The sequence below is a fragment of the Arvicola amphibius genome, chromosome 2, assembly GCF_903992535.2.
Source record: "Arvicola amphibius chromosome 2, mArvAmp1.2, whole genome shotgun sequence".
Classification (NCBI taxonomy): domain Eukaryota; kingdom Metazoa; phylum Chordata; class Mammalia; order Rodentia; family Cricetidae; genus Arvicola; species Arvicola amphibius.
The window spans coordinates 33,264,823-33,287,927 of record NC_052048.2 but is presented as its reverse complement, the minus strand read 5'-3'; the positions used below and the strand labels follow the sequence as shown (position 1 = coordinate 33,287,927).

Genomic DNA, 23,105 nt, shown 5'->3' with positions numbered 1-23,105 from the left:
CCCCGTTTTCCAGGGCCGGGCCTCACACTCTGACTGCAGCCCCGCTCCCCCCCCCCCCCCCCAGACCAGAACTGTCTGCATGTGTTTCACATCATTAGCTGAGACAACAGAAAGAAACGGAAGCCGGAGAATCAGGTCTGCCATGGGACTGGGGGTGGAGCACCATGTTCTCCCCATGTTTGTCAAGCATGAACTGGTCCACCTGTGGCCACAAACCCCCAAGGACTACACACAAACAGGCCAAGAGCCCATGTGCACGCCAAGCACGGTTTACAGAGCCTGAAGATCATGTGCTGCACACATGCACGCTCAGATGCTAATGAGATGCTGCTGAGATTAATAGATGCTCGCTCGAGATCCCTGCTGCTCCTGGGTTGCAGCTGTTTTCGTCATTATACAGTCTCTCAATGAATGATACTAAAAAGTACAACCACTATTGTGTTTTTGGCATTAAGCAGTCCTTAAACTAGAGAGGGATGGAAAGCATCAGGCTCTTCCTGCCCAAGCCCAGCCGCCACATCTGCCATGGGCAGAAACCTCTAGACCACTCCCTCTCCATCCAGGGACAGGCGCCACTGGGCTGGCATTTATATTGTTACCCGTTAGGGAGGACTTGGGACCACTGAGATGAAGACTGGAGAGTGGGGTGAAGGAAGAGGCCGGGACATGCCAAACATCCAGCACCAGTTCCCTGCAGACCCACCTGGAAGCCTACCTGCCCCTGCCTCCCTCTCCCATGCCCAGCTTTCCGGGACAAGCCTTTCTAGGGTTAGGAAAGGGAGTTCCCAATGTCCCCACAGGAAGGCTGCAACTGATCAGGAGAGAAGATGTGGTCCCTCCAGCACCAGGAGTGATCAAACAGACCAGGGCCAGCTGGTGTCTTGCACAGCACCAGGTACAGTTTTATGAATGAACTGACTTTCAAAGAGCAGCCCCATTCTTAGGAGCAATCAGCATCAGAGGAGCTCGTGAGGCTGGGCAGACAGGGCAGCACCTGGGTCAGGGCTGCTGGAGAAACTCCAGGAGAGTAACCTTGGATCACAAAGCCACCAGAGAGGAAAGGGCTGCAACGCCATCGCCGCATGCCGCACTCTGTGCTGCCACAGGGTCTTTACAGAGCTGTCTGCTAAATCATGGGAAGGTTCCCTCCTTGATTTCCCTTCACAGGAGGAAAAAACAATCACTGGAAAATCACATCAGAATCACTGTTGATGAAAACATCAGAAGCTTCATCCTACTCAAGGTGTGGGGGTGCCGCGCTTGGCAGCCACAGAGATGGCTACACAGATCCTGGCTACTTGTAGGGACACTGCTTCCTTCCTCAGACAAGCCACTCGGTACAGAAAAGCTTTGGCACAAAGCCTGCCTCCTAATGAGTGACAGGTAACTGCAGAGGCCGTGTCTTTGTGCCACGTCTTCCTTTTGGAAAAACTCAGGGAACTTTATTTTTTCTTCCAGCTACCAGAAAAGTCTTTCCCTGCCTGACTTGCCAGAACTCGGCAACAAACACCAGCCTCTTCACATTACTCTGGAGCCAGGTCCTCACCAGACGGTCAGCAGCATCACACTGCACTGCGAGTCATTGTCTCACAGCAGTGTCTGGCGCTGAGCATCACCGCAGAGGAGCACTGAGACCCGAGCACCCGGGAAAAGGTCGGCTCCTTCGAACTGAAGCCCACGATGTGTGTGCTGGGTGAAACAAGAACGGATCGCCCCAGGTCTGTGGTCCTCAGCACCTGTGTCCCATAGGAAGGCGAGGTCTTGGGCTCAGTTCCCAGCACCCACATGATGGCTCACAGCTGCTTGTAACTTCAGCTCCAGAGACTGCACCCTCTTCTGGCCTCTGTGGGCACTACACCCATGTAATGCACATACAGATATGCAAGCAAAACACCCATACATATAAAATAAAAATTACACTCTAAAAGGAAAGGTAGGTCACGCGTAAACATTCTTTTCAATTAGCGCTACCTGTGACCCCCTCTGCAGGAGACAACCTGCATTCCACACATGTGTGATCCACATGGCTGCACACCCACATCCTGCACAGGGGTGCCAGCACCCTGCAGCTGGTGGTGACAGGTTCCAAATTACCTCGTGAAGTCTTTCATACATTGATTCAACACCAAATAAAAACCAGAAAGAAAGGGAGTCTTTCTTCTCAAGTCACCTATAACCATGACTGACCTTGAAAATTACAAACCAAGAGCCAGGCGGTGGTGGCGCAAGCCTTTAATCCCAGCACTCGGGAGGCAGAGGCAGGCGGATCTCTGAGTTCGAGGCCAGCCTGGTCTACAAGAGCTAGATCCAGGACAGGCTCTAGAAACTACAGAGAAACCCTGTCTCGAAAAACCAAAAAAGAAAAGAAAATTACAAACCACAACCAAAAATAACAACAAAAATCAGCCATTAAATTACCACAGAGCTAGCTACAGAACCTTGGGTATTGAGAATCTACAGCAATGGGATACGCACCTGAGAAATGATCTTTTGACACCTACCATGGTTTCTATATAACAAGACCAGTAAAGGGCCCAAAGGCCTGTCTATCTGGAACACACGTATTCACAATGTTTAGGGACATGACTGGCTTCCAAGCATCTGGTCTGTCCTCGCTGAACATTTTCCAAAAAACGGGAAAGAGAGGATTTCTTTTTAAAATATTTATATATTGAACTGTAGAAAAAAAGCTTTGAATTACTTTAAAGAAAGATGATTTTTGAGAATTATCCTGTTGTTTAGAAACACTACAGTATGCTAGCAACTGGATGGACTAATGACAATGTCTCCTCCATTCTTAGAAGTTCCCCATAGACACGGAGCGCGTCACTGAGGGCCTACTTCATCTTTCTCCAGGTCACAAAGCTGCCCTTCCAGGCTGTCATTTAGTATCTTGCTATGGATCCCAAGCTGGCCTCCAATTTGAGATTCTCCTGCCTCAACCTCCCTTATTAGTAGGACTGTAGGCATGCATCGCCATCTAGAACTCTCTATCTCCAAGCCGTGTACTTTTGCTTTTCCTGGTGGTGGCTGACATCTAAGAGCAATGTCTGGTTACAATCTACTCAGTCTAAACCTTGGAGCTCTGAAGAGGGAAGAAAATGAACACAGGGACCCAACTTTCTGCTCATCGCTGATATGGCATTTGATCTAGACCTGTGGAGAGGACTGTAAGCCCCACACCTGTCCACTCTATAAGAATCTCCAAAAAAAAGCCAAATGGCCATGGTTCCGCTTACGAACACATTCAACTGAAGTCACTGCCCCTAGACTCCTCTGACTCCCCCTGTAGATGACAGGCTCCAACAACAGACAGCCCAGCACTAGCCACGGTTCCAACACTGCTCACCCCGTGACACTCAGCAGTGTTCCTCAACTGAACCAAAGTTCACCACTAGCCCATGGTTTATTTATGTGTTATGGTAAGGGACACATCATTTAATGTTTCTTCAAATTTATTTTTGTGCATGAGTGTTTTCCTGCACAAGATGGTGTGGGATCCCTTAAAACTAGAGCTCCAGGTAGTTGCTAACTAGTATGTGTGTGCTGGGAACTAAACTCTGGTCCTCTGCAAGAGCAGTCAGGGCCTTTAACCTCTGAGCCATCTCTCATGTTTAAGGACGCTGTTCAGTAGCAGAAAGTACATTCACACAGAGCTATATAATATATATCACCACCACCCACCTCCATGACTTCTCTACTGTCCCTAACCTCCCAGTCAGACCACCCTGGGGTATGGCTGTTCCACATTCCCTCTAGATGAGCCACCCACTCATTCTCCATACTAGAGGCCTTGCATAAGTTGACTCACGCCCCGTCATTGTTTTGACTCTGGCTTATTTCATTTAGCGCGATACCCTCATGGTTCAGCCATGTGCTGGTGTGTGTAAGAATTTCCTGTCTCATGCTTTTTGTCAACCACTACTGATGGGCTTGTTCCTGCGCTGTTCCCAGCTCTTGGCTATATGAACAGAGCCACGGTGAGTCTAGGTGTACAAACAGGAACCAGTACACCCTATTTTCAGTTGTTCTATATAAACTCCCAGAAGAGGAGCTGTTGGATCGCAGGGTGATTCTTGGTCTTTGTCCTTAAAAGTTCTGGCAAACTGGTCAGTGGTGGTGCACGCCTTTAATCCCAGCTCTCAGAGGCAAAGGCAGGTGGATCTCTGGGTTAGAGGCCTGGGCTACACTGACAAACCCTGCCTTGAAAAAACAAATAAAAGTCCTGACAAATCACCAGTAGTATATCAGGTTGGGTCTCTAGAACATGTCTCTCATTAGCCACCTGTCCCTTCCTACTTCAGAGAAACCAAAGAAAGGTTGCCAGGGGCACAGGTCTGGTCCACGAGCACAGAACTGATAAAGCCTTCTTAAAAACAGCCTACCTGGGGCTGGAGAGATGGTTCAGCAGTTAAGAGCACTGACTCTCTTCTAGAGGTCCTGAGTTCAATTCACAGCAACCATATGGTGCTCACAACCATCTATAGTGGGATCTGATGCTCTCTTCTGGCATAAAGTCATACATGCAGCTAGAGTACTAGTATACATAAAATATATAAACCTTTAAAAAATTAAAAAAAAATCAGCCTACCTGGGTTGTGAGAGCAACACTCACAAACACTGGGACCACCAGAGTACAAGACAATGTGGAGCTGAGGCCGTGATCAGCTGAGAGCTTCTGGGAGACTCAGCCACACAGCTGTGGTTCTCATTTCTCACTATGAGCCTGTACCAATTGCTTCAAGTCTTCCGAGGGTGGCTAAAGTTAACTATAATGACTGCCACTTGTGTGGCAGAAGCAGCAGCAGTGTGTGGCAGGACCAAATCCTCAGCGTGTCTGCACCATTCCACGCAACTCACTCCAACCTGCTGGTCCCTCTGCCTGGTACAGCTTAGCTGGGCAGAGGGCAGGTCTCAGAGTAGCTGTGGAGGGAGAGGGTGCTTGGTAGAGCTACTGTCCAAGATTCCCAGAGTTGGGACAAAAGCATTTTCTATCAGACTCAAGAAGCCAAGGATAGTGCCAGGGGAGGGGGAAGGGGAGGACCCTGAGTGGAGTGTCCAGAGGGAAGGCCCCACCGCTGAGGTCAGAGCCTCCAGACTTCATCAAGTGCTTTTATTTATTGTTATCTTCTGTTAAGAATAAATTTGAGAGCAGAAGCATGAGCCTGGCATCTGGTCTGTGGAAGAGGAACAGGGCCCCCAGCAGCTGCTCCCCTCCAACTAGACCCTGTCACGTGACAGTTGCACCTGAACCTGGGCTCCTTAACTCTGCCAGCTCCCTCCACACCCCACTCTCCCGACAACCCCCTCGCCCTTGCAGGAGGTTCTGGTGTCTACATGACTGGGCTTGGGACAAGGTGCTAGGCGGCCAGGAGACAGGGACCGGAGGACCGTCCCTGCTGCGCCCATCAGCTCAGTCTTCCCCAGCTTAAATTAATTACAGCTGAAAATACAGCACTGCCATCTGCTTTGAAAACGGCAGGATAAGGGAATAAAATGAAAGGGGGTTTTGGTACTAACCTCACTTTAATCATTGCCAAGGAGCATGAAGACAGCCCAGCGTCCTCCCACAAGAAAGCCTGGGGCCTCACAAACTTGGCAGGCACGACAGGCCCGCGCCCCGTCAGAATAAGAGTCCCCTGAAGGAGGGTGTGAGGTGCGGGGCCGCCCGCCCCGGGCTGCAGGGGAAGCTTCCTCGGGCCTGGGAGAGGCTGGGAACTCCTGGGAGGCGTTATTTACAGAGTGCCGCCTGCCAAGATCGTTGCATGCATCGCTGCAGTTCCATTTTCAGAGAAAACAGATCTGCTGTCAGAATTACAGCAAGCCACTTCCTCTTTCTTTGTTCCCCTACCTTCCATAACATCAGGCTTTTAGCAAACTCTAAAACTTGGCCAAAGGAAATGCTGGCAGGAAGGGGCGAGGCAGGAGGGAGGGGACAGGCCTGCAGTTCAGCTTCTGTGGGTTCTCTGGTCCTCCTGCCCTCTCCTTGCAGAGCCAACTCGAGAGGCTGTTCTGTTAGAAGGGCTGAAGGCCAGCACTGCAGACACAGCTAGCCCGGGTGCCCACATCATTTCTTCCTACCTGCAGGTTCATGAACCTCACCCCAGGCCAGCAGACCTCAGTTATTAGGAGAGTCAAGGGCCCATCTGGTTCCTTTAGCTCCAAAGGAGGCTTGCTTACAACGTGCATGGGCCTGCTGGCTGCTTTCACATGGCAATATAGCCTGCACAAGCTAGACCTGTAGCAGAGAAGATGAAAGCACCCCAATGAAAGAGCATTTCTTGTGGGAGGAAAAGGCATTGGGGGGGGGGGTGTTTGGGGAAAGGGAGAGAGAGAGAGAGAGAGAGAGAGAGAGAGAGAGAGGGGGAGGCTGTTTTCCAATCCTACCAACTGTCACCGTCTGTAGCAACTGTGTCCATAACATTGCATCTCAGGAGTGTAACTTTCTAGTAAATGCCACATCCATCAAGGCCCAGGGAACATCTGGTAAAATGGTTAAATAAAAACAATTTCATTTTTTATTTCAGAGTTTACTAAGAGTACCCAACAAGAGACTAGTAACACACTCCTGGCTCAGCTCTGCGGGAAAGGCCCTAGAAGGAAAGAGCAGCGGCAGCCAGCCAAGGGAGGCCTCAGGACGCAGACCTACCCTTCCACTAAGTGAGGAGCCCTGTCCAGCCTCTGAGCTCCACCCCACAGTCAGACCCACCTCTTGACCCAGGCTAAACCCTCCAGCTCCCTCTCCTCTAATGTAGGAGGCTGTCAGAAAGAGCCCAGATAAACAGACCGGTGAAGCCCACTCAAATACGGCCCTTCATTTCCTAACGTACATGTAATGTACACTGCCTGCCCTACACGTGTTATGGGAATTAGCAACACAGTTCAGTCCCTTCTAGAGCAGGTCTAGAAGGCTTTCCTGCTCAAGAACAGGATCCAGTGAGCAATCCACTCACTTCCGAAGAAAGAAACTGAGTTGGGGGAGGGGAGTGGGTGCTGGCACAGACTCCAGCATCATTCATCACGGACAATCAATCCACCTTGGGCTTGGGCTTGTTTTTTTTTTTTTTTTTTGTTTTGTTTTGTTTTGGTTTTTTTTGCTGCTATCATTGTGTTTTTTGTTTTTCTTTTTAAAAAAGTGTCTTTCTCACTGGCTTAAAACTCACACCTAGCAAGTAAGCTGTGCTGACTGCTGAGGAGCTCCAGGGATCTGCCTTCCCAGCACTGGGGTTACAGTGGGGGCCCCCAACCAGCTCTTCCATGTGCTCCTGGGGATGGAAGATGTCAAGTGTGCCTGCTTGCAAGGCAAGCACTTCACAGACTGGGCTGTCACCCCAGCCTGAAAGGTCTTTCCTTTCCAAACACCATAAATATTTGAAAGACTTCAGAAGCCGGAAGTATGACAGACAGTCACAGCCACAGAAGAATACAAGAATACACGTGGCCAGCAGGTACACCTGGAGAGCTGCTGAGCTCTGTGTGAAGATGAAAAGTCCCACATTTTAAGTAAGTGAGAAATAGTTGTTACTGGGGAGATGCAGGGAACGGATAGGTTCACACAGGTCATCAGACACCAAACGGGTACCCTCCAAGCCACAAGTTCCACTTTCAGAAAAATGGGATATGAGACATGAACAGGATGGGGATACCAAAGAGGCCTGCAAAGCCCAGACAAACCTCCTGAACGGCCCCAGTATCTTTACTTGCTAGCAAGTTCTTTGGTCACCAGCAATATGAAAACAAGACTTGAAACCTTCAAAGAGACACTGAACTGGAATGACACTGGCATTTCTTGGAAATGCAAGGAGTTAACCAATCTTATTTAAAGAAAGGAAAAATGAGGCAGACCTTGGGAATCGCAGGAGAAGTGCCCCTGGCCCTGCCCACTCCCAGCACTTGGGAGCACACTCACCAGCCATGCAGCAGATTACAGCCAACCCCATGAAGGAACAGTGATAAACAAGCCTAAAGTCCTGAGATCATGCAAAGACAGCAGGACACTTGCCCAGCATGAAGTCCCGCATTCAGTCATCAACAGATAAACCAGGTGTGGTGGTGCGCCTGTCATCCCGGCACTGGAGAGATGAAGGCAGAAGGAGCAGAAGTCATCCTTGGCAGCAGAGTGAATTTGAGGCCAGTGTGTTCTCAACAGCAGCAACCATTTCAGTTGCGTACCAAGTGTGCTGCTGCTGGGAACAAGATCCCGACACATACGCAAACGTTTCCCCAGTACAGACATGCACACGTTTCCAGTTCTTAGTCTATGGGTTCTGTGCTTGGCCTCCTGGGTCCCATCCCCAGCACGTCAGGGACAAAGAGAGAAGGGGCGGTGTGTGTGTGTGGGGGGGTGTTTGGTGTTAACCTGAGCTTCAAATGAATTGTCAACAAGCAAACAACTGGCAACCACAGGGAAACAATCTATTTTGGTTGGGTTAGGAAGAAAAAGAAAGCTTTGTCATGAATAAATAAAAGCACTGGGTTTTGTTTGTTTGGTTTTTGTTTTTAAGTTAAACTGTCTAATTAGTTGGCTGGAAATAGTAGCCTCTGGAGTATTGGTCAACCTATGAAAAATAGAGCCACTCTAAGGTAGAGGTGACCTGCTGAGTTTACCAGGCATCCTAGCCAGCATGACCCCCAAACCTAATGGTTCCTTCAGTATCCCTTTCTTTGACCTTCCCTCATGCCCTCTGAGAGCTCAGCTTCCCCGACATGACAGCCACACACCAGCCCTAAATCCCCTCTGTCTTATGCAGAGGGTCTTCCACTTCCACTTCTCCATGGTGTGAAGGGAGGGTTCATTCAGTAGAAACTGTACTCTGGGCAGAGAATTTTGCTCTCTTCCTGGGCTGGCACTGTGTAGTGAAATCTTCCCAGGTACCTGCATACCAAAGCACCAGATCGGCCAGCCCTACACTGACTAGATTAGGGAGCTAACATGCTTAGTTACAATGGGTTGATCAGGACAGCACTCCACCATCAATGGGGATATAGCGTCGTCTCATTGTTCATGGACAAGAGCCCAACATTGGTTCAACAGGACAATTCCTGGGTCCTCTAGTACCAAAACTTGCCACCAAACTCTCTCTAGAACAACTCTCCTATATAAAAATCTCTAAAGCAACATGTTTGTAACTACATCCTGCCCTAAAAATACCAATTAAACAAAGGAATAAAGAAAAAGCCTTGGAGAGCTAAAAGAAAACAAGCCAAGAGACCCAGCTGCTCGGGAGGCTGGGACAGAAGAAGCATTGGGAGTTTCAGGCAACGTAAACCATATAGAGCTACAAGCTACCTGTGGAAGGTGTCACTGACAGCGAAGAAGGCTTTGGTAGACCACATCATCATCTACACAAGTAGGAAACAAAGATGCTGGGGTGTGGGGCAGTTACCAGGCAGGAGCCGCCAGACGGTGCCGTGGCCTGCTCACTGTCAGCCGCTGGGTGGTTCACGGGTGAATGACATCCGGAATGTAGAGTGTTGTTGTCGGGGACATGGGAGTGGGTAGGAAGGGCAAGTGCTGAACGGAGAGCTTAGAACAAACAACCTGATTTAAAGTTGAGGCCATGGAATGTGTGGAGGTCTCTCTGCTGGGAGCCCCCAAGGACACCCGCACCAGAGCTGGCCAGGGTAGGATTGGGAACTGAATGCATTAAGAATGTCATGGGCAATGGTTTCAAATGATGAAGGTCACAAGGAAAAACAGAGCCATCCCGTATACTCGGCCTGACTTGTGTCAGCGTTGCTTGTTACACAGGCAGACAACCCATGCTTAGCTGCCCTGAAGGTGACGGACAACACATCTCCATCAATTCTTTTAAATTTTAACCACAGTGTTTCCATGAAAGTCCAGGGAGGTGCTTACTGGGAAAAGGAGTTTGTTGCAACAGACTCTTCCATCCTTGAAGGTCACCCAAGGAGTGTGGATTTTATTCTGAAGTCAAGGAGACACAGCCCATGGACAGACCCAGCGGTGTCCCACACACAGGTCCTGGAAAAAGACCCGTCAACAGAGCTTAGCTGGCTTGCCTCTGAATCCTTTCACCAAGGTGCAGCCCTGGTGGAGGGGCAGCTCCTCTTGTCACCGCCCTATTCACAGCTTTCCTAGAAATAAACAACCAAACAGGACCCAAAGCAGGAGGCTAGGGAGCTCAGCTGTAACTGGCGTGGGTCCTGGGCTGTCACTCAGAAGCAACTAAACAGAGTGAATCTACTAGAAAGTGGAGCCCGGGGTGGAAGGGTTGTTGGCAAGTGTGAAGGGCACGTGGTGCAGACCTGCTTGTTTTACCAAGATAAGAGCGTTTACTCTTTTTTTTAAAGGTTTTAAAAACAGTGGACAGTGGTGGCGCACACCTTTACACTCCCAGCACTCGGGAGGCAGAGGCAGGCGGATCTCTTGAGTTCGAGGTCAGCCTGGTCTACAGAGCAAGTTCAGGAATAACCGGAGTGGTTACACAGAGAAACCTTGTCTTAATTTTTTTTAAAAAAAAAAAATAATGTATTTGAGTGTATGTATGTATGTATGTATGTATGTATGTATGTATTATGTATGCATGTGTATGAATCACTGTGTGCATGGTACCCACAGAGGCCCTGAAGGGAGTATCAGATCCCACTATGTGGGTTTTTAGACTTGAACCTTGGTTCTCTGGAAGAGCAGTCAGTGCTCTTAATGACTGAGTCATCTCTTCAGTCACATATACCTGTACTTCTTCTTCTTTTCTCTTTATCTGAGATGGAGTCTGACTGTGTTGCTGCTCTGGAACTCCTGGGCCACCCCAGCAATTCCCCTGCCTTAGTTTCTCAAGTACCTGGCTTCACATCTGTCCCTGTACCACTCAGAGACATTTCCAGCCTCCTCCGGGCAGTGATACTGCTGCTCACCCACCACAGCCAATGCCTCAGTTCTACACACCTCACATCATGTTCTACCGGGACTGGTGCCAGCTGCAGGGGAAAAAGTAAATAGAAGGATGGGGGGGGGGGGGGGCGCATTTTCAACAGTTGCAGAAAAAAATGAAATGTAAATAGGAGGGAGGAAAAGAGAGCATTTTATTCACAGAGTTCACTCCTCAGAGTTGACACCGAGGTAAGACTGGCAGGTCCAGGATTCAGGCTGAATGAGGTACTTCCACAGGTTCAAGGGGTTCCTGGGATTACTGTTCTGGAAGATGGGGTACAGGGCAGGGCACAGGGTGGTAATAGTAGACTCTGTCACAGCCTGGAAATGAACACCATGGCTGCAGAACACAGGAGGCACCACAGGCAATGATACCTAAGACATTACACATCTAAAAAATATTTTTTTGAGATAGGGTTTTACTATGTAGTCCTGGCTGGCCTTGAACTCACAAAGATCTGCTTGCCCCACTTCTGGAGTGGTGGGATTAAAGGCTTGTGCCATGAAAGCCCAGTTTGTAAAATTCATCTCCATCAAAAGGAGGAGAGTGTCAAGGGCTCTTGTTCCTTTCATATTCCAGGGGCGACCTAGCCACTAGGAGTACCTGGCATTGCACTAGATACAGAGCCTTTGACTAAATGAGGGAGTCCAGCCCTGCCATAGAAGAGCTGTATCAGAGAGAGGACAAAGAGAGGCACACAGTGACAGCAACAATAGCCTATAAAGAAGTTTCTGAATGGCTCAGGAGCCTGCAGGCTCAGTTGAGGCCCTAAGCCCTGGGGCAGGCTGCAGCCAGGGAACTCAGTGATCTCCCATAGCTGACCAGGAGCCATAAAGACAAATACTTCAGAAATGTGATCCAGAAATGAGGTCTGTGTGGAGAGGGGGTCTACAATATGACCTTGGTGGGGGCTTCCCTGAAAAAGAGTCAGCAGACCATGTCAACAAAACAAAGGATGAGTTCAGTGTGGAGATGGGGGCAGGAGATGACTTCTGAGACAGAAGAAAGCTCTTTATCAACCACGCGCATGAAGGAATGTGACGCGGCGGAATTCCTACACGGGGTGTATCTGCAAAAGGAGGCAGATCTCACCATAGATAACAATAGGGCAATCTCCTAGGTGGAGTGGCAGTGTTAAACCACAGCCTGCACAAAGTCACTTAAAGGGTCAAAGCAACAAGAAGGACAGCCTGGAAGCACAGAGATAGCAACAAATGTGGCGCATGGAGACTGTGTGCTGCGTCTGCCAGACTCCTGCTGAAACTGGATTGCGGTATGGCGATATGGGGAGGGAGTGCCCTAAAGGGGATTAACAGCCTTCTCCAGAGTCTGTGTCTCAGGGAAATGGACTAGTTCTCAAAAGCCACTGTCTTCTGTTTCCCCCTGTTTCCCCCACGATACAGCACAAAGCCCTCACTAGAAGCAGCCAAAACTCTTGGCTTCCGCCTCTGAAGCAGTAAGCTACACAAACTTCTTTTTATTGCAAATTAAACAGCTTTGGGTATTTTGTTAAAGCAATGGGATCTCTGAAAGATCCTGGGTAGCCAGGCATGGTGGCACATACCCTTAATCCTACCACTTGGGAGGCAGAAGTAGGAGGATCAAAGCCAGCCTGGATCTTCATAGTGAGTTCCAGGGCAGTCAGAGCTACATTTAGTACTGAGATCCTGTCTCCAAACAAACAAAACCAGAGACAGTAGAAAAATACCTGGGATGTGTGACCCCAAAGTAGGAAGGGGACCAAAGGAAGTAAGAGGGCTCATAGAAGGGGCAATCAAAGGAGGTCACACACAGCATGGTGTTGTGTATCCCCCAAATCTGCTACCAGTAAAGTCCCCAGTGAATGTAAGAAGGGAAATGCCACTGAACTCACTGAACTTGTGAGCAGAGCATGGGGAAACCTGGCCTAGCTTCCTCAACTACTCAGCCCTCGGCCCTGACAGTCCTCAGTGTTGAAGATGGCACTCGGTGTTCCTGTATCAGGGAATTACTCGGCCACTTCATTCTAATAGTTCAGCTTTAAGGGTCTGACAGTTTACAGCAGAATTCTAAAATCAAATGCTCATTTTGTCGACCACAGTCTCTGAGAGAAGTTATGCACCGTGGTGGATCAACACTGGATCTAAACAACAGATGTTCAACGACAGTTGTTCGTCACTTGCCGTCCCTGGAGACTTAAGACCAGTGTGCGGCATGGCATGGCAGCTTGCAGTCCTCTTCTGAGTCCTCATACAGAAAGAGGGAACAGTGCTGTGGCTCCTTCTTACTAGGGCGCTAATCCACCTGAACAGGGCTCTCACCCTCCTGGCCTCATCTAAACACAGCTCCAAAGACCATCACACTGGAGGGCAAGGCTTCGACAAAAATGCTGAAGAAACACAATCCAGACAACAACAGACCCCCCTCCCCAGCACTGTTTCCCCGTGTCTGACCCAGAATCTGACAAGTTACACAGACATACCTCTGTGTATTCAGCAGCTCTGACAACAGACAGCCTCAACAAGGGCTGAACCCCTGCACTTGCTGACGCAATGAGAGCAAACTGACTTCTACCACACCCAGCTCTGAAACTGTCTCTGCAGGGGTTCGTTAGCTTCTCGCCCTCCCTTCTCGGATTGGAGACAACTGTTGCTATGTAGCCCAGGTTGACCATGAACTCTCCAATCCCCTGCTTCAGCTTCCCAAGTACTGGGTTCACAGGTGTGCACCACTGTGCCTGGCAGCCTAATGCCATCTCCTGGGTCTCTTTTAAGGGAGGCAAGAAGAAGCCCAAGCAGTAGAAGCAGAAGAGAGGCCCCACTTCTCTGCTAGCCAGCACGCAGGGATCCAGAATTCGGACCCTCCTTCGGACAGGCACCTACCTCCCGCCAGACCCCAGCGCAGTAAGACAACTTGAAGCTCTGAGTGTACTCAGGAGACAATGTGACAGATGTGAGAAAGAAGTGTTTCCGCCCAACAATAGCAAAGCAGGAGCCAAGCACTGTGCCTGCTCAAGTGTAAACACCAGAGCTCCACCAGCCGCCTCCTGCCCTGTTCAGCAGGGAGATTCCAGAGGAGAGGAGGTGCCCAGGGACCCACACCCAGCCCAACCCCTCAGCAGTGTCTTTATCTTTCCTCTTCCCTCACTTGGATCTTTCAGAGACCTAAGAGAATGGCACTTTATTCCAGGACAGGCCAGCTTTGTGCTGCAGTAAGAAGAGCATGAACCAAGCAATGCCCAGATTAACCGTCTATGCTCCCAACAGCTGCAATCTGTGTCCCCAGCTGAGCACCTCAGGCTTGGGGAGGGAAACCAAAGCTCGGCGCTGTTATGTTCCCTCTAATTTTGAATAAATGTCTTTGACTTAACGCATCAATCTAAACACACTCCTGTTTTATGATTTTATTATGTCCCCTGACCCTGCACACACTCGTGCTCCTGGCAAGTCCTTCCCCAAGGTTCTGACCCACTTCTGTAGCCCCCAGGACACAGACCACAGCCACAAAGCTGGCCAGTCCCTTTACAGCCTGGATGATATTGCTTTGGTTCTGTCCTCTGGCTCCTGACACCCTTGGCACTTCTTCATTTAATGTATTATGTGTTATTCCACCAGAAAAATGCCAGGAGCAAGATGGTGACCTGCCCGAGCAGCTCTCTGTGGAAGACTCTTAAGGCAGAGGCGATGCCTGCTGGGGAAAGGCTGATGTCAGCTCTCCTAGAACAGCTCCCCGCTAGGATAAGGCGGCCTTTGTTTTCAGCTCAACTGTGAAAATGAGAAAATGCCTCCGGCCTGACAAACAAGAAACCCACACAGCCCAGGTCAGGCCTGTGACCTTTACTTAAAGGTACCCACACTTCATCAGCAAAGGCTCTCGACAGAACCCAGGGGGTGTGGTTATGATCACCCAGGTCACCATTAAAAATCAGCTGTGTGTCCAGCACAGTTCAGGCTAGTTCCCAGCACTTACTAAACTGTGAAAGGCACAGTTAATCTCAGACAAAGCAGCTCTGAGTTTATTCTCCGTCAAACACATGAAAGTGGGAGGGGATTTAAACAAACAAACAAAGAAAATCTCAATTTAGCAGTATCTTAGTTACTGTTTAGAGTAACTGAGAGCAAGGCTGTAAATAGTCCCTTAGATCCCCAGGACATTTTCAGAAATATTGGTGAGACTACATAAAGCTCAGGACAGACAGAGCATGGCTCTGGACCCACTTCAGATGTGGGCACCCGGGGAAGCTATGGCAGAGAGAGAAGACACATAATTTGAAAGGTTCCACAAAGCAGCCTTTGATTAACAATTCTTGATTTTAAAAAATTATTTATTTATAAATGGTATTTATGTGTCCATGTACACACACGATATAAAGGAATCTTTTCATAAACACGGAAAGCAAATGGCACATGCCTTTAATCCCAGCACTCAGGAGGCAGAAACAGGCAGATTTCTGTGAGTTCAAGGCCAGCCTGGTCTATAGAGCTAGTTTCAGCACAGCCAGGGCCACACAGAGAAACCCTATTGAGACAGGGTCTAAGGAATTCCAGACTGGCACTGAGTCAAAGATGACCTTGAACTTCTGGGGATAGGGGTGTTTGTAGAGCATGTCTGGTTTTATGAGGTGTGGGGAGTCCAGGGTTTCCCGCACGCTACTCAGGCACCCTACCAACTGCGCTGTGTCACCCACCAGCACATTAAGACAGATTCTAAGATATTCCCCTTTAAATCTTTGAAGCAAAGGTACTACTAGTCTGTGCTGTTATTTCAAATTTCAGTCAGAAAATTTAAGTAAGAATTTAAATAATTAAAAATGTGCTTTCCTGGGCTACAGAAAACTCTGGGACTGGGGGTGCGGCTCTGGGACTGGGGGTGCGGCTCTGGGACTGGGGGTGCGGCTCCAGTCTGGCAGGCAGAAGACTCTGGGCCCCAGTCTCAGCACTGCAAACTGATTTTTTTCTTTAAAAACAAAAACAAACAAAAAAACAAAACAAACAAAAAAACAGGACAGGGAGATGGTTTGGTGGGCCTTTGCTTAGTGCTCAAGCACAAATTGCCAGAGTTTGGACCCAGCACCCACACACACAAAAAAAAAAAAAAAAAAAAAAAAAAAAAAACTGGGAATGGCAACCTGTGTCTATAGCCCCAGTGCTGGGGAAGCAGAGCAGCAGGCCAGACAGTGGAGCCAGCTGGGGAGCTTCAGGTTCATGACAGACTCTGCCTCAAGAGAAGAAGATGGAGAAAAAGAGGAGAGCCTCCTGTTCCTTGTCTGTTCTTACACGGTTCTCTTCTGTCCTGCGAGCAGCTAGCTGGACAGCCGCTCTCTTTCCGCTGTCCCTGTGGACAGAGCACTGTTCACTTCTCCAGCCCCCAGAACCACACGCCCCTTCTACACAGCCTACACGAACAGTTGTCACCCTCAACCTCACAGTATCCACAATTATGTTTTGATTGTACGGGAACAAGGGAGACTCAAACACGTCCATAGATGCCACTGTAAGGCTGCTTTCTAAAGGTGGTGTGTGGGAAGGCCAGGCACTGCTATCACCACAGATGAAGTGGGCCCTCAACTGAGTGACAGAGACCCCATGCTGATGTCTGAAAAGGGGGATAGCAGAATACCAACATCCCTGTAGCTGTGGGTCATTCCACAGGTAAGATAAATATATGTCATAATATAGAATGTCTTGTGTGTCACACACAGTAGGGTTAATCCCAGCTTTGGTCATAATATCCCAATGTCTGCTTCTGTGAAAAACAAAGAGAATTTCAGGACAGCCAGAGCTAGCTGCACAGACAAACACTGTCTCAAAAACCAAAAATGAACAAACATAAGTAAATAAGGGGGAAAATCTAGAACTCAATGCAAACAGCAATGAATAATTGAAGGCATGCTTATCAGGAAGAGGCAACAGTGTCTAAAGTCACAAGAACATGAAAAGAGACCAGCAACCACACCAAACCCCTTTTAGGGTTTCTCAGAGTGGCACCTGAGGGCAGAGCAATCTGGAAGCACATACTGGGAGGCTGGCCTGGAGGAGTGAGCTGGCAGTGCAAGGGGTTCTGACTTGGGGAGAGGTCAGATGAGGAGTGGGACGAAGGAAGAACTCTGCAGGGTGGAACCAGAAGTCTGGACAGGAACTCAGGGCTTTCCCATGGGAATTGTCTAGAAAACAGGCTAAGCAGGGCCCCCTGTGGAGATGACCCCACACTAGGACTGGCTGCCCACAATAACCGCTGCAGGTCACAGTGGCTCCTGAGCTTAAAATATAGCTTGGGCAACTGAGAATATGTAAGTCTCAATTTTTCTTAATTTATCTTTTAACTTTGTGGTGCTGGGGACTGTAACAAATGCTTCAAATGCTCTGCCACTGAGCCACACGCTCCAAGCTCCCAAATTTTGTTCCTTGTTTCTAAGTTTGTATCACAGGTTGTGGTGAGTGCTCACTGTATCGGAGGACTCAAGAGACACCATAGTAAAGCATAAATCACCATGTGACGCCTAGTACCCAGCACTGGGCTTCTGACCAGGTCAATAGGAACCAGGGCTTCCTGCATAGGTGGCCACGAAGCCAGGACAATGGGCAAGGAGTCTAGAAATAGGAGCTAAGGAGAGTGTTCAACAGTAGCGGAGGCCTGAAGCAGGGTCAGAAGGCAGAGGAGGGGCTGAGGGATAGCTACAAAGCTGAAAGGGAACTCATGGGGCAGTGTGAACAATAAGAAAAAAGAAGAAAGGTGGACACTTCCCCATAAGACAGGCTATACCAAAGTCGCACGCTGACCCTTCCACAGAAGCCATCCCACCCCACCCAGCTCCTCCCATCCCCAACATCCCTACTCTCAGTGCTCTTCTGAACACGCATCTTCCTGGGGTCACCAGTCTGGCAAGAAAATTAAGTGGGTTCAACTGACTCAGGTGAGAAGGGATCACCATGCTGGAGGACTCAGTGGGGGGGAAGCCTTTTCTCCCTGTAGCTCCCACCCTGCCTCAGAACCACTCGCAGGCTCCACCTCTACTGGACAGCAGCACCATGGAGTCTCTGCTGGTGGCTCAAACTTTGCTTCAAAGGCGTGCTCTCTCCTCAGAAGTGCAGCAATTCCCTTCACATGGAGCAAACATGACACACTTTACTTGTACACCATTAGCAAATGCTAGAAAGCTAGAACACAACTTTACGATGTCTTTCAAGATTATATATTATACAGGAGGACCATTCCTGACTCGAAAGGTAAGAGCTCCCATGTCCTCTTAGCCACAAAAGCAAAGAACATGTCACAGCTCAAACAAGACACATCTCATAAATCAATCAACATACCTACTAAGTACCAACAACAAGAGTGAGCAAAATTGAGGAAAACACCCAATGTCAGTCTCTGACCTCCACACATACCTACACATAAATGCACCTGCACCCACCTATATGTATGCATGCGTGGTGCACATAGAATTTATGATATATATACTTTTAATACAATTTTAAAAATGGGGAAAAAGCCACCTAACTATGGGAGCCCAGAGTCTGGCAGAATGAAGGTGCAGTTTCTATTTTCTTCTAACTTTGTGTAATGATGCTAATCGGGAGCTGTGCACCTAACCTGATGACTGTTTTCTTGTTTTGGCAGTGCTGGGAGCTGAGCAGAGGACCTTGTACACCCAGGCAGGGTCTGCCATACATGGAGCAGCACCCCTAGCCCTCACAGTGCTACTGTGTAGGCTTAAAGCTATTCAGAGTGTCAGCACAGGCCAGTATTTCAAGCTCTTGTTTTCAATCACCGAGTTCCAGAGCTGTTTTAACACTCTCACACTGTTATCTACAGCCAGGTGTGGTGATGCTTGCGTGTTGGGGAGGAGGCAGGAGGAGCAGGGGTTCAAGGACAGCCAGAGCTACCTAGTGAGTTCAAGGCTGGTGTGGGTCACCTAAGATCCACCCTCAAGGACACAAAGTAGAGCACTGACTCGACCAGGCTTACTGAACTAAGTGCATAATCTAACAAGAAGGCGTAATCACTGTAGGTGGTGGTGGCATCTGCGCCAGGGTGCCCAAAGACACACACACACTCTCTAACACTCAACACCACACACTCTCGTTCTCCACTGTTGTCATAGCCGGCATCTGAACACTGAGGTCATTGACGATAAAAAGCCATAGCTTCCACCAAGGAAGTCTTTACCTGCTTTAACTCTGAGGGTCTCTACCTGCTAAACCTTACAATAAACCCGAAGAACCAGGCCCACACCTCACAGTTTACCAGTCAGAATGAGGACTTCAACTAAAGCATGCTCCCAAACCTGCACCATCATGAGGCTGCCTCTTTTTCCCCTCCCCTCCCTTTAAGAAAGAAAACAAGAGTCGAAAGTCTTATTTGGGCTTGGGAAAGTTGGATGGAAGAGAACGAGAGACTCTAGTAATAAAAGAATGGACGCCAGACGTCTCAGCAATGAGCAGCCATCTGAGCCCCTCCCATACAGTGAGTGAGAGAGGGCGCTGTTTTGCACAAGCCTCTGCTACTGGATTCCTGAGTGTAGCAAATTCCAGGCTCCAGACTGCAGGCTCAGCCTCTGACTAACACTACAGTGATTTATTTGAGGATAAATACCTCTGTCAGTGTCTCATGACTGAATACAACAGACCAGGCAGATTGGCATGCATGGAATGGAAAGACGCGGGTTGAGGCAGCAGAGGCCAGGGCCGCCTCCAGCTGCAGAACACTGTCCACAGGAGGGACCCTGCTGCCTGCACCACTGTGCCCTATCTGTGGAGCAGTTCCAGTGATTACAAACCACTTATCTGCACCCGGGGGACACAGACTGGATACACAACTGCACTGCCCAGACATCCTGGGCTCACCGAGTCCTGAAAATGCAAAACAGTATGCACTGCCTTAGCCAATGCCAGCCAGACCACAGCACAAATTCAGAGGACGTCAGCTTAAGTCCCTTCATGGGGTTTAAGAGATAGGCTGGAGAGATGGCTCAGCAGTTAAGAGTATTGGCTACTCTTCGAGGGGACCCAGATTCGATTTCCAGTTCCTACATAGCAGCTTACAACCGTCTACAACTCCAGGTCCAATGAATCTAGCACCTCCACACTGACATACATTCAGGCAAAATACCAATGCACATAAAAATAAATAAAACCTTAAGAAGAAAGAAAAGAAAGATTTTTAGGAAGGAAGGAAGGAAGGAAGGAAGGAAGGAAGGAAGGAAGGAAGGAAGGAAGGAAGGAAGGAAGGAAGGAAATGAGGGACAGAGAAGAGACTAGGGCATGCCAGTGCCAATCAAGGATCAGAATTAGTCTCCTGACACCAAAAGGGCTCTCTTATCATGGCTCCAGGCTAACTCCAGCTGTGACCAGCCACAGGCACAAAGGAGTGCTCCCCAGGGCACAGTACTGGACACATGGACACACACGGACACACAGGCACACACATACACGTGCGCATGCAACAGCCTTCACAGGTAGTCACTGTCATTCATTGGGTGTGTAAAGACAGACACCCACTATCAATGTGCAGTATGGCCAGCAGAGTACACCAAGCCAGGTTTTCCAGACCAGGCCCACAGGAGGTCGGCTGCTGGCCTCCAAGAGGGAGGTTGTAGGAGTTGAAAGGAAATAAGATTTCATCTTTGGACCAGTCACTAAAGCCAGCTTGACACCTTCCTGGCATATGAATACCACTTACCTCTTACAAACAATGTCTTCTATCAATAACTCATGAAATCATAATGGTGTATGGGCAGAAAGGTGAAAGGAAACAGCCCAGCCCAAAGGCATGAGCCCCAAAGGGCAGAACTTACAGGTGGGGGCTGAAGATGCGGCTCATCTTGGAGATGTGGTCGTTTTCACAGTCGAGGTCCTTGTCCCCAGGTTCCATGCTGAATTTCCTCTTGCTGGGGCTGATGGGGGGTGGGCCTGTGCGGTGATTGCTGAGGGCAGAAGCCACCGGGAGGGTCTGCATTCTGGCTTCTCCCCTGAGAGAAGCTTCACCTATGCAAAGGGAATGGGGATATTATTACCAGCAGGAAAAGCACCCCATTGTGGTCTCCACGGTCCCCTAGCTCCCTGGCCCCCCGCCCAGCCCCTTGCAAAACTTCTCTCTGTGGAAAGTTTTGGCAATACAGCAGGCAGACTGCCATTCTCAGAACATGGTCTGGGCATGCGGCCACTGCCAAGCAGGGGACATTTGACATCAATGAGGTCTGCCAGCACTGGCTCTTTAGGGTAGAGTTTAAGTTGAAAAGTTGCTATAAACAGCCGAGGGGAAAATGATCGTGAGGAATCCCCAAAGGGAAGTTAAACTCAGAAGGCCCTCTGACTCTTAGGAATTCAACCTTATACCTTTAAGAAAATGTATAAAACCACTGTTGACAAGCTGATTTCGCTGCTTTTATTACAGTTTTTGAAGCTGTGTGTGTACCATGCCCACGGAGGCCAGAATCGGTTGTTGGAGCCCATGGAGGTGGAGTTACAGGCAGTTGTGAGCTGCTCACCATGAGTGCTGGGAACAGAACCCAGGTACTCTGGAAGAGCAGATCTCAAGCACTGAGCCACCTCACCAGCCCAAGCTGCGACTCTCAAAATGTGTTTCACAGATAGCTGCTCACGAGGGCTGACACAAATCTGCCTTGACGGGCCTGACTTTCTGGGCTGCTGTCAGGGGCTTTGAGCTGAGAGATAATGTGTGCCTGGCTGTGAATCAGGGTGAGCGTGGCCGTTCAAATACTAAGGGGTTTGTATCTTCTAAAATTTATAACAAGAGCTATAATTACTTTGAGAGGGCAGGCTCACTCTTTCCCACAGAGACACCCTTCTGTTGGGCAGTACACATTGGCTTCTGGGGCCTGACCAATCTTATTTCTACCAGTCACAATTAAGAGTCAAATTAGCATGAAGTCGACTTCATCTGAGGTGCTGTGGTACCCAAGAAAAGCCGCCTTTGTGACCACTCACTTCCTTTCATATCATCACTAATGTGCGGCCGTCAAACAGGCGTCACAGGTGACAAACGCGGTTTTGTTAGGGGACAGGAGGGAGGAAAAGGCCTTCGGAGTATCCACCAGGAAAAATAAAAACTCTGCCAGTTTAGAAAGCAAGATATAAACTTGCAAATATACAGTGACCTGTAATACACCCCCAGCAGGATTTCTTGTAAGACTTCTGGCCACAGGGCAAACTGGAACTTTCCATATTACAGAGTAGTTCAACATGGACTCTTGTGCTGGCCACTCTCACAGACTCTGGCTGATCTGGGTGGGCCTCAGCTTCCTTTCTGCTGACTTTTGGTTTCAGAAAACAAGGTTAAGCAGTGTTGGTCCTCGGACCTTCAGAAGGTGCAAGCTTCCTTCCTTCTCCAGCCCTGTTTCTTGAGCTTCTTCCTCTTCTGAGCAGAGATGCCTCTTTAAGACTGTGGTGAGCAGACGAAGAAGCCCCAAAACCCCAGGAAGTCGCAACCCCTGCAAACCAACCCACACTGCCCATACTCAGTGCCCAGTGTTTCCCAACACCCCTGGCAGGGGCCAAGAAGTGGGGAGGATGCAGGCTCAGCATGGACCCCAGAGTTTCAGGAGCCATTTCATCAGCTGCCTGCTGGGGCAACAGACATTGCTCTGGAAACAATCACCACAGCAACAAGTTCCAAGGGGTCCAAAAAAGGAGCAGTCATTCAGGACAGCAGCTATGGGGTGGCCCAGTCTCAGGACAGAAGCCACCCAGAGGCCCCCATCACTTGGGAAGTCACCCATGGAGAGGCCAGTCACTCAGTGGCTATACAGCACAAGCTTGGTAGAGAAAGCGCTGGGCTCCATGCCCCCAGGCTGTGGCAGCCTTAAAGGAGTATGTGTTTGCTCCATTTGAAGTTCACACAGGAATGAGCTTCAGAGGCCGGCACAGAGAAGAAAAGAGCACTGGAGGTTTTCCAGAAATGGAGTGGGGACGAAGGGCCCTGAAGGAACCGCAGAGTCCCCTGCAAGTGAGGGTGTGCATCCCCGCAGCACCGGGAACCGCATGAGCTGCAGATGACCTCACAGGGGAAAGGAATGGCTTGCTCAGATGAGCTGCAGACAGGAAGCGTGCCATCTTCCGCTGGTCATACCAACACCTCCCTAACAATCCTCAATGGTGACCAGATCTGGCCAGTGACACCCTTTTGCTCATCTTTGGGTCCACCTGCCCCCCCAAAGGAAGCTGTCCAATGCTTGTATCTTAGAGTCCGTTTACTATACTCTTGTATGTG

At 49.3% G+C, this 23,105-nt stretch overlaps 2 protein-coding genes across 6 annotated transcripts in view; one reads left to right on the top strand and one right to left on the bottom strand.

Annotated features, from left to right (window-relative positions):
* The window catches only part of Atg7 (autophagy related 7), a 217,714-nt gene extending 215,636 nt beyond the window's left edge, over positions 1–2,078 (top strand). Inside the window, exon 20 of the mRNA XM_038318653.1 lies at positions 1,459–2,078. Coding sequence (XP_038174581.1) covers positions 1,459–1,485 — 27 coding nt within the window. The 3' untranslated portion in view covers positions 1,486–2,078. The remainder of the gene's footprint in view (positions 1–1,458) is intronic.
* Positions 1–23,105, bottom strand: part of Vgll4 (vestigial like family member 4) — a 110,241-nt gene that overhangs the window by 6,959 nt on the left and 80,177 nt on the right. For all 5 annotated transcript variants that reach the window (XM_038318655.2, XM_038318656.2, XM_038318658.2 and 2 more), the window contains one exon: positions 20,671–20,860. In XM_038318655.2, coding sequence (XP_038174583.1) covers positions 20,671–20,860 — 190 coding nt within the window. The remainder of the gene's footprint in view (positions 1–20,670; positions 20,861–23,105) is intronic.